Source organism: Pezoporus flaviventris, unplaced genomic scaffold (assembly GCF_033815535.1).
Source record: "Pezoporus flaviventris isolate CSIRO_AGI_PZ_B2104156 unplaced genomic scaffold, CSIRO_AGI_Pfla_v1 ptg000036l, whole genome shotgun sequence".
Taxonomy (NCBI): Eukaryota; Metazoa; Chordata; class Aves; order Psittaciformes; family Psittacidae; genus Pezoporus; species Pezoporus flaviventris.
This window is the reverse complement of record NW_026892584.1, coordinates 36792663-36810665: the sequence shown is the minus strand read 5'-3', so window position 1 is coordinate 36810665 and position 18003 is coordinate 36792663. Positions and strand designations below refer to the sequence as shown.

The window sequence follows — 18003 nt, the reverse complement described above, 5'->3', positions numbered from 1 at the left end:
GTACAAAGGATAGTTTTGGGCTGGGAAGAGGTAGGAGTGGCTTAAGAAATCTACACATTAAAACATTCTTTTTAAATACATAAATGTTTGTTGCATTTGGATTTGGTATTGTCAAAAGAAAAAAGAGTTCTTAAAAACTTGGAAAGTAAAGAAAGTAAGCAAGTTACTAAAAAAATTAAAATGTCCAACAACTGAAGTACAAAAGAACGACACTAACTTTGAGTATGCAAGACGAGCAAGAGACTATAGTATGCTTTCCTGACAACAGCTCTTCCGAATAGTGCAACATACTGTTTGAACAGAATGATTAAATGAAATCATTAAAATGATGGTTTGATTTGAGGAGTCAAATACAACAGAGGCTTTAGCAGTCCTATTTTTACATCTGAAACAAAGAGAATGCCAAGCTTACAGTCATCAGCCACACTTTGCAAATACCCAGGAAAATGAGTCTGCACAGCAGTCAGAACAGATAGGAGGAGGCATGACACCTTTTAAGTATGTTATTCCAGTTTTATTTCACAACAGACTCCCTTGTTTTCAAAACACTGCCTCATCATTCATTCAACATTTTATGCTACAACATACTTATTTCAGTCAGTAGCTACTCAGACCTTATACAATCAAGCAAGCAGAGCACTTGACATCCACACAAATACACCACCCATTGGCTCATATGGATTCCTTTTGGTTTGCTAAACTTCATAAAGCACTCTTCCTGACAAGAATAATGTTCATGCCCTAATTATGCATATTTTTGCAGTATTTAAATGAAAAGAAATGGTATCTCACTGATATTAAACACTGCATTTTTTGACTCACAAGTCTGAAGACTCAAAACTGAGTAAGAGAGTACTTTTAAGAATGGTTTCAGAAGATGACATGCTTCTCAACTATTAAAAAAAGGTAAATTATTATTTTGTTATGAGAAGCACAAGCAAGTCAAGCTTTTATTGGAACTAGATACTTTACAAAGTTATTAATGGTTATAACTTTTCTAGCTTTTTCACTAATATAAAAAGAAAACTTAAGAGGGGCACTGAGAATGGGTAGTGAGTTTCTGTTGGTTCTTCTCTTTGCCCTGGGCCCTGGTCTCTCTCTTTCCAGAGAAACTCTGAATAATTGGAAAGTTATCGAAACAGAAATACTATGCAAAAGAATTCATTACCTGTTCTCCAAAGAACTGTTTAAATGCTTTTTATAACAAGCTAAAATGGAATGATGAGATTTTTGTCTTATGTTTTCATTTTTTAGTCAAATTCAAGACAGACTTAAGAAATGTCTCTACAATTTCAGACTTCGTCTCAGTTTACATCTAAGTAACCTCCAATAAGACTTTACTCAAAATCAGAAGAAATCAGATGCAGTACTGCTGTTCCTTCTAAAATACCTGTAAGGCAACTAAGTAAGGCTTTACTTCTACATTATAAAGCAGAAAAAAAAAGCACTTTTAGTTTGCCTTTAAGATATTCCTGTATATAAAAAATAAAAATGCATCCTCACCTCAAAGTTGGAAAATCTTGCATTAGTATTTAACTAACATAAATTATGCAAATATTTTAATAAAACATTTATTTTTCAAAACCAGGTACAAACAGTAGTCATGTTTTTCCAGGACTCATCATTTAAAAAGGAAAGAAAAAGCCTCCAGTGCTATAGTAGCTGATAAATGCCCAGAGGTGATTAACTTATTATTCCATCTATTTACTTCTGGACTCTCTTTCTGGTTGCTGTACCTTTCTTGGATTTTGGTGAGGTCATATTCCGAGTTCTGGTACCTACCGCATCTGCAATTCAAACAAAAAAAGACAAGCCTTTCTATAAAAGTATCAGAAATATATCATAAGAAAATGCTTGTAGTCTTTAAGAGGATATACCAACTCATTTAGTTTTGACTGGGGGCATAGGGGACACATCACATGGACCCAGAAAAATCTGCCATAAAATCATTTGCCATGACACTAATTTCCCCTGAAAACATATTGTACAATTCCACTTGTCAAACACTACATTATGTACAGTTGATCCAATTTAACAGCCCACCTCCACTAAGAGATGAAAAATCTGATATTCTTCAAAACCTAAGCTCCTCCTTCCTTCCCATGCACCAACTATGATCCTATGATCCCTCCCAGTATGAAACCATTTTTGGTATTTGTTGGACCTTTTCCTAAACTGATCCAGATCCATAACATGGCGAAGAACCTTTTCTGGTCTAGTATTCTCATAGTGTTAGTGGGTTGCAGCATCTTAGAGCATTCTGAATGGAGCTGATACATGAGGAAGTGCAAGGAACACAGGCAGAAGATGTCAGACTGTTAAATCAGCTCAGCTATCAGTGCAACTTTATCTACAGATTTGAAGCTATTATTTGACTAGTTTGTTAACAAAGATAGTGAACAGTGCATCTAAATAAGATTCCTAACAAACCTGGAAGACAGGTTATTCAAAGAGACTATACTTAAATGTATTAATAAAAACCTCCCTGCACTTTGATGCTTCCCTGCCCATTAGCAGGGAAGAGAAAAAAAAACAAAACAAAGCAATCCACCATAGCTCATTTCTGTAACTCACATTCAACTGTAGTAACTTTAAGAAAAACATATCACATACAACAAAAATTTCTACCATTTTCATAAATGCAGTAACAAATTTTTTTCATTTCCTAGTCGTGGTATTTTTTTTTTAATTATTGTTATTTAATCCTAACTTCCTCCTCAGTCGGTATGCCTAACTACTTAAGTTATTGATTGTAAAACTATATGTAACTGTACAGTTCCTGTCAACTTCATAATGTATATTACTGAGAAAGAAAAAGAGGTAAAACTGAGTTTCATGGAAATCTATAAGAAACAAGACAACAGTCTTTGAGCAGTTTGAGTCACTGATTATTCAAGCTCAATGAGTGAATTTTGGAGAAAACAGGAGGCAGAGAACAGTGCAAAATAACCAAATAGTCTGAAGTCTACTCAACAGCAAAACCACATCAAGAAAAACAACAAAGTATTGCAAACAGTTTTGCTTCCATGTTTGTTTAATTTTACATAAGTTAATTTGCTCAAAAAAAGTTGTTTTGAAATTAAAAAATATAAAAATTAACCTTGAAGAATTTTTCTATTCTTGAAAATGAAATGGAGAGGGAAAAAATACTCATTCCTTTTTTTCTCCCAAAGCACTTGCTGCTTTCAACATAAAACCATAAAAATGGATTTTGTTGGACACTATATCTTGAATAAATCACTTTAAAAAAAATGGACAGCTTTGGTGTTAGTCTCTCATTGAGCACAGTAGCTTTATCAATGGAAGATCTGTTCTTGCAAAACACACACACAGCAACACTTTCCATCACCACCACCACCCCCCCCAACTGCTTTTTAAAAATCAAATCCACTCTGGTACCCTTACAAGTACTGGAAGCTAAAAACTATACAAGCAGTTACCATAAAGTAGTAAATTATGTAAATCATTCCTTCTTTCAGGTAAATTCTGGTTTATGTTCAAGAATTAGTGTCTAATTTTCAAAGTCATGAAGTATTTCAGCTACTGTAATTGTGAAATCTAGCAAAAGACAAGTCATCTGAATTTTCAAATTGGACAGCCACAGTGGTACGTACGCAGGCCAAGTTATTCTATCAACCCCATGAACTGTACCAGTTTACCCCTCTCCATCCCTTCTGAGATTTTCCCCTGGAATTTTTGGATTGCAACTGAAAGCAGAAAATTAGCAGTTTTCTCTTAAAAAAAAAACAAAACTGATCTTTCTCCCTTTCATTAATCTTCACAGGTTTTGACTGAAATAACTAATTTTTTTCTTCTCCAGTCATATACTGTATAATCAAACGCTGCAATGACAGGTAAAATTCATGCGTTATTATCAGAAAGACTACCTATAGGAAAATGATCACCTTCAGCACGAAACTACTACAGGTATTTGGTTAGGAAAAAAAAAAAACAACAATAAAAAAACAGTCACCAGATTTGCATGTTTGTATTTCAGGAATCTAGTATTTCATGGTCATCATGGCCAATACAAGAAATTAAAGTTTATTAATTCCTAGTTCAGTGAGAGTTTACCCATTTCTCATAGCCTACGCTGGAAAGCCAAAAAGGAGAAGAAATCTACACTGTCTCTGATTTTTCCTTTATCTTTATTGCATCAATGAGTTCCTTTTTAAGGTTTTTCTAAACAAACCATCATCATGAAGAATCTGTAAGTGATTCATAACAAGGAAAAAAATCCTTGTCACGATTCTTTTATTCATCATTTCAAACTTAAGCAGCGGCAATATCCCCTTAAACTAAGTTAATTATGTGAAACTCAGAATAACTGCTCTCAACTCAAGTTTAGCTTCAAAGTTTGCAGCTATTTCAGAACTGAAGGTCTTTCTGCATTTTCAAAATTAGTTAGCCTGGTAACATATACCCCATGAACTTTTCTTGTGGGAGAAATGTCAATTCCGTTTCTGAAAACAGGAGAAGTCCTGTGTGGGCAACACCAAATGAGGACACAAACAAAGCTATTACAAGCAAAGGAGAGGATTTTTATAAAGCAGACTAAACTGAATTAGGTTGCAACAGCAATTTAAATGAGGAAGAATTATACAGACAAAAATAAACCAGATGGTGTCACTGCACAGCTTGTTTCGAGACTGGAACAAAGTTCAGCAAAGGCATAAAGAGTCCTACAGGCCCTAGAGAAATTATAAAACAAGTTGATTGTGATATCTGATCCCCTTCATGTAAACAGTATTATGAAGCAATTTTACAAACCCAGCAGCACTGTGTATAGTTTTGGGCTCTATCCTTCAAGAAAGTTTTGAGAAAAATGGGGTGGTAATCATGACCATTTAATTTTAGCTTAACTGAAGAAAGGTAAAAATGATGAGAGATGTGATGTGCAAAAATACATCTATCTGCAAAAAGTTGCTGCACAAAATGAAAGCAATATTCATGTCTGCAGTGGATAGGACAACTAATAAGCTTAAGGGAAATTCGTATTAGCTACTAAAAATACTCCTTTATCAAGTCCTTTTTAGTAGCAATGATAGTTAAATATTATAAGTGGTGTTGACCAGGGATGTTTTAGAAGCTTAATCATCAAGATTTTAAGAGAAAATACGGTATGTATCAAGACACTGATGTAAATAAGCCTGTCCATAGACTGGTGTATAGTTTCCCTTCTCACTTTGTTTTCCAATTCTACATACACCATTTGAGAAACATGCGTAAGTCTTGTAAGAGAATATCATACGCTAGAATATTTGAAAACAGAACCACATACAGATTTTAGACTGTAGACAAGCATCAGGTCAGTGAAAAACATCTAGCAGCACGCATGCTGGATGTTAGCAACTGCATCACTTGCATATATTATATTTCCACCTGGCAAAGACGTGAGTATATGCCAGTCTCTGTATAATGGCTGAAGAGTATTAGCAATTCTAGTCTATGAATTCTAGTCTATGCAAGCTCTTAAAACAGACCTCTAGTAATCATCATTAAAAAACACAGCTAGCATTTCACCCTCAAAAGCAGCACATGTAGTTGAGTAAGCTGATCAGACCTTGAAAGGTTTCCTTTTTTAACAACAACAACAAAAAAAAAATCTAATGTGTGTACACACACACTGCTGTATGTTTATCTCTTTAAGAAGCAAAGGTCCTTAAAACTGGAGTGTTAGACCACATGGTGGAGAGTTCTTAAGGGGTTTCTGAAAAAGATGTTCTCGGATTAGTCTCCACATAGATGGAACTTAATCATCATTCCTGTGTAGACACCTGTGCCACAGCAGGTTGTGACAGAACTGACATTTCTTTTGACACTGGGAACTTCATTCCACATATACTGAATTGCCAAAGTTAAGTCAAGAATTGATGAAGTAGGAATGAGAGGGCTACTGACCTAGCACAATTCTCCCTAGTAAACCAGATACAATCTTGCACATGCCACTATAGCAGACCTCAGTGCATTAAATTAATCCAAGAATAAGTTTTGTTACTAACTTAAGTAAGTAACTGTGGGCTTGTCATTTCCAAAGGAGACAAGTTTAGGTCTGTCAGTTCTTCAAAATTCTTTCACTGACCATAGTATGATTTTTGTCTTGCAAAATGTGCTTCAGTCATATTTTATCTGTCTTTGTATCACATAACCACATCATTTGCTGGATGGCTCCCCAGGAAACATCATTGCTTCAACTGCACCTTTAAAGGGTTCCACAATAATCAAACTGGTAAAGGGAAGCAAGAGAACAGAACCGATATAATTGCTATTTACATATGGTGAACAATGGAAAAAAAAAAAAGCATTGGAAGCCAAAAGACTACACTCTGTGTCCGGCAGCAAACATAAAATGGGAACTGAAGAGCTACTTTTCTTTTAAGATGATGGAATAAGGAAGAGTATGCAGTGCTCCTGACAAGCCCTTTCTCAACTCAGCCAGGGAACACTGTATGGCTGGTAAAATCTTGTAGTGCAACACCTCTCAAACAACAATTTTCCAGTACTTTAAAGGCCGCTAAAGCAACTACAAGGGCAACAAACAGTACTTTTTGTTAGTTGGCATGTTCTCTTTTCTGTACAAAGAGAAGTACGATTCAGAAAAGCAGAACAGAGAGACCCGAAGAATGCAAACTGGGGACAGACTTTTTAGCAGGGCCCGTTGCAATATGATGAGGGATAATGGTTTTATACTAAAAGAGGGGAGATTCAGGCTGGACATAAGTTAAAAATTCTTTACAATGAGAGTGGTAAAATACTGGAACAAGTTGCCCAGAGAGGTAGTGGGTGTGCCATCCTTGGAGACATTCAAGGCCAGGCTGGATGTGGTTCTGGGCAACCTGATCTAGTTCAAGATGCCCCTACTCATTGCAGGGGGCTTGGAACAGATGACTGTTGTGGTTTAAGCTCCTTTGGATAGTTTGGGTCAGGTGCCCCGTCTCTGCTTCCTCAAGGGCTCTTGTGCCCCTCCTCACTGGCAAAGCATGAGACTGGGAAGTCCTTGATCAAAGTAAGCACTACTTAGCAACAATTAAAACATTGGTGTGTTACCAGCATTGCTCTCAGACTAAAGCTGAAACACAGCACTGTACCAGCTACTAGGAATGAGGAAAGTAACTGGTACAGCTGAACCAATGATAGTGATCTTTGAAGGTCCCTTCCAACCCAAACTATCCTATGATTAAATATGGACTTGAATTCCAGGAAATATATGTTTGTGAGGTGGGGATGGAAGAGAAGAGAGTTAGTTTGTAGAGTTATGGGATGGGGTTTGCCTTTAAGTACTCTGTTCTTTCAAGTTGTCTGCTTCCTGCAACAAATAAAGCTGATACATTTCCATATTATCATATGGAAAAAGATCAGGATACAAAAATGTACTATTTGATGATTTTACACCTGTGTATTTCCCCAAGATAACATCAAATCTGTGAATGTACTTTTAAAAATTTTAATATAAAATTGTTCCAGATAAAACTAACAGATTTATTTCTATTTGTAAAAATTGCTTTACTGAAGACATTCCAAAACACAGTTGCACATACACATATAAATCAGTAGTCGCATGCAGCATGTGCTTAAAAACAGCCGTCCTTTCAACCACACAGTGATTTGCAGGAGCAACAAAGTTTAACTCATATTACTTGCAATCTTGAAAAAGGTTAGTTCCCTGTAAAAATTTGAGTCACTGCAGTAACAATTTTTCTTTATTTCCTGTAGAAAAATTTCACCTGCAAATTTTATGAGTTTGACTTGTTCAGAAAACTGCAATATATCTTAGGGTCACAGGGAAACAAATTAAAATTAACAATAAAAAACAACAAAACCAAGAAAAAAGCAGACATCACTTTTACGCTTAAGTGATTTAGTTCTACATATGAAGTCACTATACAAAAGCTTACCACATGGAAAACTGTCTTCAGAAGGTTTTTTTGTTTTAATACTTTTTATAAGCTAATAAAAAGTAGCAGTAATAACAAAAAGAAGTGTAACGAGGAACTTAAATGTATTTACATTTACGTGTCTAAGTGCTAGAAGGGGTCTGAAGAGATTGTACAGAAATAAGCTTAAAATATAAAGGGAAAATACATAGAAAACAGTGTCCAAGCAGACACAGGAGTAAACAGGAACACTCCCATACTTTACATTTTGGACATTAATTTTGTGTTTTTATTATTACAAGTTGTACATGTTCAAGGTGCTTCTTAGGGAATGATACTTGCAAATTGTCAAGGAAAACCATTATTCAGGAAGAATCACAAAGATAGATTTGTTTTATATCCAATTTATTTTTAACATTTTTACTCATAATTTAAAGATCTTTATACTTAAAAATCACTTCCTACCACACCTCTTCTAATTTAAATAGCTTTGAAGGTCCTCAAACAATTTTGGGGCCAGACATAAAAAGATCACTTTATATTGTGTTTGAATAAACACAATGCAAACCACAGAAGCGAGTTTGTCAACATTTCTGACAACTGGACATTTCTCTTCACTAAAACCCGAATCTTCATGTTAGTTTCTACATAAAACATACAAGTATATGATTTTAACTTTTAAACCCAGATAATGTACTCTCATACTAGAACATTTAATTTGCAACATTCCCAAGAAAAGTAAGGGAAGACTAGGAATGGCAGAGAAAGGGACAGATCTTTTCACAATGAGTCACAGATACACCATTTCAAGACAAATATCCACTTACTCCTGGAGCCTGTTACAGATACTAGTCATTACCAAATCATTCACAAGAAGGAACACATGAATAAGTCAGCTGGAACTATTGTAAGGTACAGGTTTTGCTGAAAATATATGTTTGTATTGGGATGTAAAATTAAGAGGTAAAAATCTACCTATAATGCGGGCATTAGTGTGGAGTAGCAAGACAAGAAACAAGTGGCAGCATAAACAAGCTCAAAAAAAAAAAACACATTATTTGCTTTCTCCTAAAGCTTGATGACAAGGCCAATAATTCTCTAAATATGAAAATGAGCCTAAGTGTAGATTTAATCCAACATTAAGTAATAAATCTTGCTTGAATAAAGAAAAAAAGATTTCTAAGACAATAACCCAGATACTGATTTATGCAAAGCCATGCAATGTAAAAAAAACATAAAGCTAAGTACCTGTTAATTGAGAAATACTATTAAACCTCCATTTTGGAAAGCCTTCTAACCAATCAATCAGTATGACTGTTTTAATATCAGAGATGTTCACACAGGTTTTTATACTGCAAGAGTACCTGAAGACCCCAGTTAAGGCCTTACCATGCTAGATGCTATCCAGCAATAAACATGCACAATTCCTACCCCTAGCAGAACAGTCTATTAAAAAAAGACATTAAAAAAATACAGCACTTTCATTGCCATGTCTTCTCTCTTTATACTGTCCCAATTAATAAAACTGTTCAGAAAAAATTCACAACAGAAAATTAAAAGGGCTGGTAAAAAAAAAAAAAAAAACAAACAAAATCTGTTGTAAAAAAATTCTGAATTTCTAGAACCCAATCTTAATCAACCCCAAGATTTTAAAACCCATACCACTGGCAACTTTTTATCTTTACTGGTAGCTTTGAACTTAGGGTTATTTACAGATTCTATAGAACTCTTACTTTTCCAGCATTTATGCCATTTCCACCAAAGTTCCCTATACTGGCTGCCTATTCCATGCAAACTGATTAAAAACAAGAATATCACTCCTATTAATATTATGCAGTACACCCCTGTAGAAGCGTTGGTGGGTACGTACAGTGTATGCCAAAATTTGGTATTCTGCTTTAACAGCATCATCACTTATACGCCTGTATATTTTACTATCATACATGAAGGCACAAAATACTGAAAATGGAGCTGTAACAGAGTGTGAAAAAAACTTTTCATTTAAAATAGAAATCGTCACTTCTGATACTATTTTCCTTGGAGAGACATTGACTAATATAATACTTCACGACCATCCATTTTACCTTAAAAAGGATACCTCTTAAATTTCCACCTTTCAGGAAAGCATATGGGTTCCAGCTATCACGGGTGAAAAAAAAAAAAAAAAAAAGAGGAAACTGGTAACAAGCTAATTTAAATAAAAAACATTTTAAGAATTGCACACAATTTTGTGCATCTTATTTTGGAAGTACAACACAGCTTGTTTCTCGAGGGCTTTCTGAAATCCTGTTTCTAAAAAGAAGAGTCTAACACTCTTACTTGACAGCTCCAGAAGCACTGATGTCTGACATGATTGAAAGAGATGGCCTTTAATGAACTCATCTGAAGTGGCTGCTCTATGCTAAGAACAACCAGGGGAAGCAGCAAGAATTTCAAGATGCCCATCCTTTCTCATCACCATTCTTTATTCCTCCTCCACTAAGCCCAGGGGCTCCAAAGCCTCTGCAGCAGTAGATTTAACTACTGGTGGAGTCCCTGTAGCCACTGTGCATCCTGCTGTACTCAAAGTGCTGCACAGAAGATCAGAAACTTTTTGGGACAACTTATTTTATAGGCAAGACTAAAACTGCGTAGTCAGATGTGGTTAATGCTGTTTAAGTGAACAGGAAGAGGTAAACAAGATTTTTCATGTCACTGCTTTAAGTCCAAATACTCATGAGATGTCGTTTAAACACCTGAAAAGTAACCCATCTGGCCATATTTCTCCCCTTTAGAAACCAATAAAATAGCACTTCAGGAACTTTTAAAATGTTCCTGTATGCTTAAATTTCGATTTCTACAATTAACAGTTATCAAGAAAAATACCCATTTTACTGGACAGTATACTTCAGGATATTGTTTTAGTCACAGGACTAATCATATATGAAGAAACAAGTCTACGGTAAATAAAATTAGTCATAATTGGAAATGCAGTTTTAAGTATTTCTAAATATTGAGGTTTTCTCAATTTATCAAAAACATCAAAAATCACAACATTATGAAACAGTTACCCTTTCCTTCAACACAGATGCATGAATCATGTAATAAGTGGTAAAGTTTTTAATTCCAAATTTGGAGAGAACCAAACTGGTAAGAACATGTATCACTTTTCACCTGAAATCACTTGATACACTCCCCTCACTTAGTCTTCATTAAAACTGATAGTATAAAAAGGTGAAATTACAACCATTTTGCCTGAAACTATAGAATTTACAAGAGAAGGCTTAAATTCATGTGTCTCACTTACTTTAAGCACTGGCTGTTGAATACATATATATAGCCTCCCAGATACCTTTACTTAGTCTGAAAAACCTTAGCATTTAGAAAAAAACTGATGCTACCACTTGGATTGCAATTCCTTGAGTTCATTTTCCATCTCCACCTATGAGAATTTTAGTTTAGAATCCCAGGAAAAAAGAACTATAATATGTAATATAAAATTAAAGTACATTCTGCTCAAGTGCATCAAATCACAACCAGAAAATACTCAGCTATATCAAATTCTTTTGTTATAAGGTCTTAAATGAAATCTGAAATGCTAAAACTATGAATAAACATCAGCATCATATTAAGGAATTTTATTTCCTTGAAAGTATACTCTAATTAACCCTTTTACAGACAAAAACAGACCAGAAAATTCATGAGTTTAAGTCAACAACTCAAACAACATTCCAGTAAGACAAATAATCACCAATTTTCATGACCAGAATTCTATAACTTAAACAGCTGGAAATGAACATAGCAGTGTTACCTCCTGGAATAACATTAGCTTAATTACTTGGACTTCATACCACCCTGTTTGAGTAAATATAGTAGCATAAATCTATAACTTACCAGTAATATCACTGTCTTTGAAATGTTATATTTTCCCATCCTGCCATACTCCATCAAACCTTTTTTAAACAAGCAGGTTTATTTTGGGGTAGATTCCAGTGATACCGCTTTATTATTTTTAGACTACTTGAACACAGACAACATCTGGTCTTTTACTGAAAAGTCTTAATTCAAAGTTCCTTAGGAAAAATATCTTTGTAATTACTTGAATCTGTTTTGCACACAACAGTAAATGGTAAACAATCTCCCCATAAGATCCTCTATTTCCCCAAAACATACCATTAGTTTGCTCATCCTATTTCCTCCTTCTGTCCCACTGAGAAGGGGAGTGTGTGGCTGCGTGGGAGTTTGGTCCTTACCCAGGGTTAACCTGCCACACCAGTAATGTGACTGTGGAAACAACCTTTTGACTTACTAGAAGCAGTAGGTTTCTTTTTTTCTGGGCTTCCTGCAACTTCCATATCTGCTTCAGTGTCCTCACTGGCTGTAGCTGCTGCCTTTTTTTCTGCTGCTTTTCTCTTTTTCTAGAGAAAAAAAAAAAAAAAGGCAAAAAAAAAACAACTGAACTCAAGAGCAGAAAAGACCACACAAAGTAGAAAATATCTCACCCTTGCAATGTATTCCCTAATTTTAAGCATTATTTCTTCACACGATAAAATGTCTCCAGTTGTAAGAAAATGTATTCATATATTAATGCAATACCAGTACTAGGCAGGCAACAGAATATTCAAAAGTTCAGTTCCCCCATCTGCAGATCACATTAGGATTTGAAATCCGAATGTATGAAAACACAAGTTTTTATGATCAAAACCTATTTTTTTATTTACACAGAACAACTGTCACAGAAGGAGCAGTCTGAAAAATCAACACAAAAAACATTTTACCCAAAGTTGATGTTAATTGCTTTATTTAAAAAGCAATTACATCTCGTTAAATTCAAGTTTATCTGTATTCTTGCTTCTTAAGGCTTTGCACAGCTTAAAAGTAGCTAACACCCATTGACAGTACTTTTTTTTTTTTTCCTGATAGCAGCTATGGGTTCTGTTCCAAAGAGAGGTATTTGGGAAATCTGAACTCTATTCAAGGTACATTATCTTCAAACCTCTAAATGGATAGAACTGTTATTATCTGTGTATTACAATTAATCTCACTATTGCAAAATATTCTTAAGGTAGTTATGGAAAGATTATTTTTTTAAAGCCACATGATTTTTTTGCAAAGGATGAGTTGACCTGTATCTGTATCCAACATAGTTGAATGCTGGAAGAGTTTGCCCTTACTATTTTCTTTCTTTTCTTTTTTTTTTTTTTTTTTAAATTGTGTGAGACTAGAGCTTTACTAATACAGCTTTAAAAGTGGCTACAACTTCACATAGCTCATAAGAGAAGGGGAGAGTGCATTACATCCTTCCTTTCCAAAGTGTTGCTTCATGATTACCATCTAAACCCTGCTGGGCTGAACAGATTGGTTCGATAATTACATACAATAACTGCAGTGGGCAGGTAACCCTCAGCTGGCACAGGGCAGCTCCCCTGTGAGAACTTCCATATGCAGACTGCACTGATGGCGTGCATTAGGTACATCTTTCCTGCCGTTGCACAGGCCTGATTACCGCCAGCCAAGACTCCAAGGTTAGCATGTCAGCAGATTTGTGATGCATTAGGCAGGAATAAACACAGACACTTTTGTTCATTCTGACCAAAATTAAGGAGGACTATTTCAGCACTGTACTGCTTTTATAACCAGAGATAATGCACTGTCCCAATTGTACTAAAAACATTTTAAATGCTCATCAAAAACAGATATCCAATACATGCTGCACAAAAGCAAAATATATTTACCTTGTTTCCAAGATTATTTAATAAAAAGCGGTTTCTTAATCTTGATGCATATGAACTACGCAGAATCAGAAATCAGGCAGCATTCACCTGACAAAAGCAACACCTGCACATCTGAAGCTGAACATTGGAAGGGTCCACAAATCACTAAGATCCATATTTTTCAAATTTAGTTTGCTCCTAATATTTCCCAGCAACTCTTCAGGACTAAAGGAAAGATGTGGTCCTTGTCCTAAATAATTTCATCAAGAGCTGCAAATATTTCCTTCAACACATGGTAAGGCTAGCTTCTTGTTTTGCTAGAACTATTATAAAAAACCACACACATAAACCATGCATGTACCATACGTGGCAGGGGCGAAGGGAGAGGGAAGAAAAAACCCCACAACCTCCAGCAGAACTCTGGACTGCGTTTCATTTACTTATATGTCTGGGGAAACTTGAGTCATGATACAGGAAACCAAATGTTAACTTTCAATACAGCAGACATCTATGCTATTAGCCAGATACCAATAGTAGAAAATGACTGAGACTCCAGAACAACCATGCCTATGTTCAATATATAATACACATCATGGCTTAATTAGCTATATACAACCTGAAAGCGCAGGAGACTCCTACATTTTAAGACTTCATTTAGGGAGAAGCTAGAAATATTGTCTCCTAGCTATGAAACAGCATAACTTCAGAACACCAAACAACACTGTTTTAAGAAAGTATTATGGTGGCTCACTCCAAACGAAGAGTAGGTGTTTTAAGACATGTTGAGATTAAAAGATCAGTACAGCCAAAATGCCATAAATACTCTATATAAGAGGTCACTGTCTTCTCAAGGGCGGCTGCCAGACTGCATTTTTCCTTTCCAAATTGGACATTAAGCATGCCAAAAAGAAATTCATCATGTGCTAGAAGATACTGGCTTTCAGAGGCAAGATGCTACTGGTCAATGGTAAATTATCTTTACGGAAAGCATTTTCTAGCAGAGTTTGGAATTTGGAACTTATTTTTAAAACACTCAGCCATCATACTGAGCTTCCCATCACGGCAGAAAATACACAAAATTTTAACTAGCATTCTATGTTCTTCCTTTCTTCCTCTGTATATCTAACTGTCCAGCCATTCTTAACTAGCCCAAATCATCGTCTCTCTGGGAAAAAAAAACTAGTATCATGTGTTCCCAAACATGTAGTCTGGGGAGGGAGACATCCTGTTTAAGAAAGACCCTCATTCCAGTCATTCTTGAAGTACAAAATACACCTTTGGAAGAAGGACTGACACCATATATTCTTCTACCCTAGACTATACCACAAATGTTACAAGGCTTAGAAAATCCATTGTGGATTGAAGAGTCATCTGTCCTGGTATCTGGTCAAAATCAAGCAGGTTATGTCAACCTGATTTCAATGAAAAAAAACTTATTCTGTTCAGACGCTCTAGCAGTAGCTGGCATGAAGTCGTTAGCATGGCTCCTCAGAGGGTGAAGGGTTTTTCTGGTGTTTTTTTGTTGATGATGGTTTTGGGTTTTTATTTTAAAGAAAAGAAAGCATCCCATGTTAAAAAAAAACTTAAGTCCTAATTGATGCTGGTAAGCAAGAACCTATGCAAAAAGTATTATCTCACCTTTTGGGAATGGTCTTGACTAATACCGGCTATCGAATTTAGGTTTTTGAAGTTTTATTCCACTGGAAATGTGCACCAGCAATATCTGCTGGACAAGGACATTAAAGGCCACAGATGTTGGCTCTGCAGCAGGCCAACTTATTCAGCAAAGAATCCAGTCAACCATTAAAAACAGATTATTTTTTTTTTCCTCCTAATATACAGGTCTCAAGCCATGTCGAACCACAGGAGGAAGAGAAGAATTTATGGAATCATAGAATCATTAGGGTTGGAAAGGACCTTAAGATCATCTAGTTCATTACGCTAATGAACTCTCCTTTTGGACAGATCTTTAGATCCAGTTCAGCAAAAAATATTGGTATAGAGACAATGGCTGTATGATTTTAGTCAAAGTACTATTTAATAGGGAAAAAAGAAAAAAAAGCTGGACATGTATCCTCAGAAGACTTTAAAATCCTACAGCTTTTTTTCTCTTGTGATTTTTCCTCATCTTTAACACACTGCTGATCAAGTCAGTAAATGGGCAGAATTGTCAGACTATTGTCCTATACTATAATTCTCAGTTCTCTGGTTCATGCTAAAGGAACCAACAAACTGCCCACCTGTTATTAACAAATGTAAATAAACAAGTAATAAATACACTTTTGTGTACGGGACAATATTTACAGTTCCATTATTTGACCATTTGTGCTATTATTAAAACATTTTAAAACACACTTTCCTTAAGGCTTAAAAAAGTTCTTACACTGTACTCAAATGGGAGTCCAAATCTAGAGTTTAAGGCTTCTTAAATACAAGGAACAAAATACCCCCAGATTACCAGTATAGTTAAGATCATAAATAATGTATTAGATTACAGTGAATTCGATATGTGAATTCCACTTGGCATAAAGATGTATACTTTAAACTTTTAACTAGTCATGAAGATATGAAATGAAACCTAAACTTCTTTACCTTACATGAATTTTGATCCACCTGGAGTTTTAGCAGTTTAAAGAAAATAAGTAAATTAACAGAATGATAATCTGATCAAATGTCATTACAACTATGAATCCTGTTATCCAAGGTATTATATATTATGAAAGTACACCTACAAATATCATTCTATATTAGTTTTAATAACAATTAGTGAAGTTAAATTAGAGAAATTATGTGTTTAGATTTGAACTTAAACATTTCAATATATGCCTATTCTCTACTTGATGCAGTTATTACACTTACTTCCAATACTACTATAACTATTTGGCTCAAAAATTAATTAAAAGCAGACATAATTTTTTACAGAAATAACCTTTTGCGTGGGTTTTGTTTGCAAGTCTCCACTCTCTGACAAGCCAAAGTCAAGTACTCCATCATCTTTTTGCCCAATGGCCTTTAGCCCTTGCAGAAGTATTTCTCGGAAATGCTGATAAACAGGTTTCTCTTCATAGCTCAGTAGTTTCACCTTTTCCATGTATTTGGCTATTTCATCTAAAGAAATGGTACCTCCAATTAATCTCTATTTGTAAACATTTTAATTATTCAATTTTACCACAAAAGAGTCAGAAATTATGCATGCACTACTTATGCTATTTTTTGAAATGGCTATTTACAACTCATAATTGTGACTTACTACAACATATTTCAGAAAAAAAATCATACCAAGGTTCATTACCCAGTGATGACAGCATCACTGTTTTTCACATGTTCATTGCAGTGAAGAAAAGTCAGTTGAAAAAAATGTAACAGGCCAATCTTCACCAAGGAATAATTTTTTGCATGGTATTTCTTATGTCTGTATTTATAAACATTGAAAAGGAAGCTCAGTGTTATCTCAGAACTTCATCAGTTCAAGACTGAAACACACATTAAACAAAAAAAAACAAAAACATGAAACATTTGACCACTGCAAGAAAAAAGACCAGTGAAAACTCTTCTGACCTTCTGATCACCAGGGGTAGCTGCAAGTAACTAAATATTTAAGATCCCAAGAAAGTGTATTTCTAATAGTCAAGCTTTATAAAAAAAAAAAATCTACTCAGCAAATTGCCAATGCAAAATAGAAACAATCTGTATTATATTTCAAGTTTGCTTTACTTCATATTTTGAATCTCAAATTCCATTGTGAAAAATAAATTTACACATCTCATGTTTGCAAATACTTACTATTGTCTTTAGTCAGAAGCAACACAGTGTCTGCAGTTTATGTAACTACAGCCAAGAGGAAGAGTCTAAACTTAATCAACAATCTAATTCCTGACACATTGTTGCTTTGATAAAAGCAGGAAGAAAAATAGGTACAAACTTAAGTAAACAAGGAGGACTTAATGAAGCAACAGATTAGAGTACAATGCCCAAGACAACCCTCTCAGGAGGTGACATACTGATGACAGCATGACAACTCCTCACCTTCTGTAGCAACTGAATTGATCTGGTTTTATTTGAATGCAGAGCAGCATGGCCTTCCCTTGTATGCATCGAACATGCCCCACCCTAATACAAATTTCAGAGCTTCCAGCCACTGTCTAAAGTTGTCTACAATTTGGTGATGGGACCTAAACCAATTGATGGATTTTATTATTTTAAAGAAAAAGGACACTAAACAAATTATTAGAGAATGCTTAGCACATGGTACAAAACAAAGTATTTTAATTAAAAATAGGTCTTCTTACTTGGTTTGTTTTTGCCAGGAAAGCATTTGTCCATCAAAACTGAGATATCTCTACAGCTGAAAAACAAAGTTATTCAAAATTACAGTTTCTGTCAAAGTTTGGATCTTGCCATGTTCTGACCAACTTCACAGGTTCATAGCCTGGGAC

General features: G+C 35.0%; 1 protein-coding gene across 4 annotated transcripts in view; it reads right to left on the bottom strand.

Annotated features, from left to right (window-relative positions):
- Positions 1-491: 491 nt before the first annotated feature.
- VRK1 (VRK serine/threonine kinase 1) overlaps positions 492-18003 on the bottom strand; it is a 36859-nt gene continuing 19347 nt past the window's right edge. Inside the window, exons 10-13 of one of the 4 annotated variants that reach the window (XM_061463953.1) lie at positions 17857-17912; positions 16476-16675; positions 12163-12271; positions 492-1787 (exon numbers count right to left, since the gene is read on the bottom strand). In XM_061463953.1, the coding sequence (XP_061319937.1) occupies positions 1705-1787; positions 12163-12271; positions 16476-16675; positions 17857-17912 (448 nt within the window). In that variant the 3' untranslated portion in view covers positions 492-1704. Of the gene's footprint in view, positions 1788-4072; positions 4209-12162; positions 12272-16475; positions 16676-17856; positions 17913-18003 lie in introns of those variants that run through there. The other 3 variants (XM_061463954.1, XM_061463955.1, XM_061463956.1) reach the window with 3 other exon arrangements.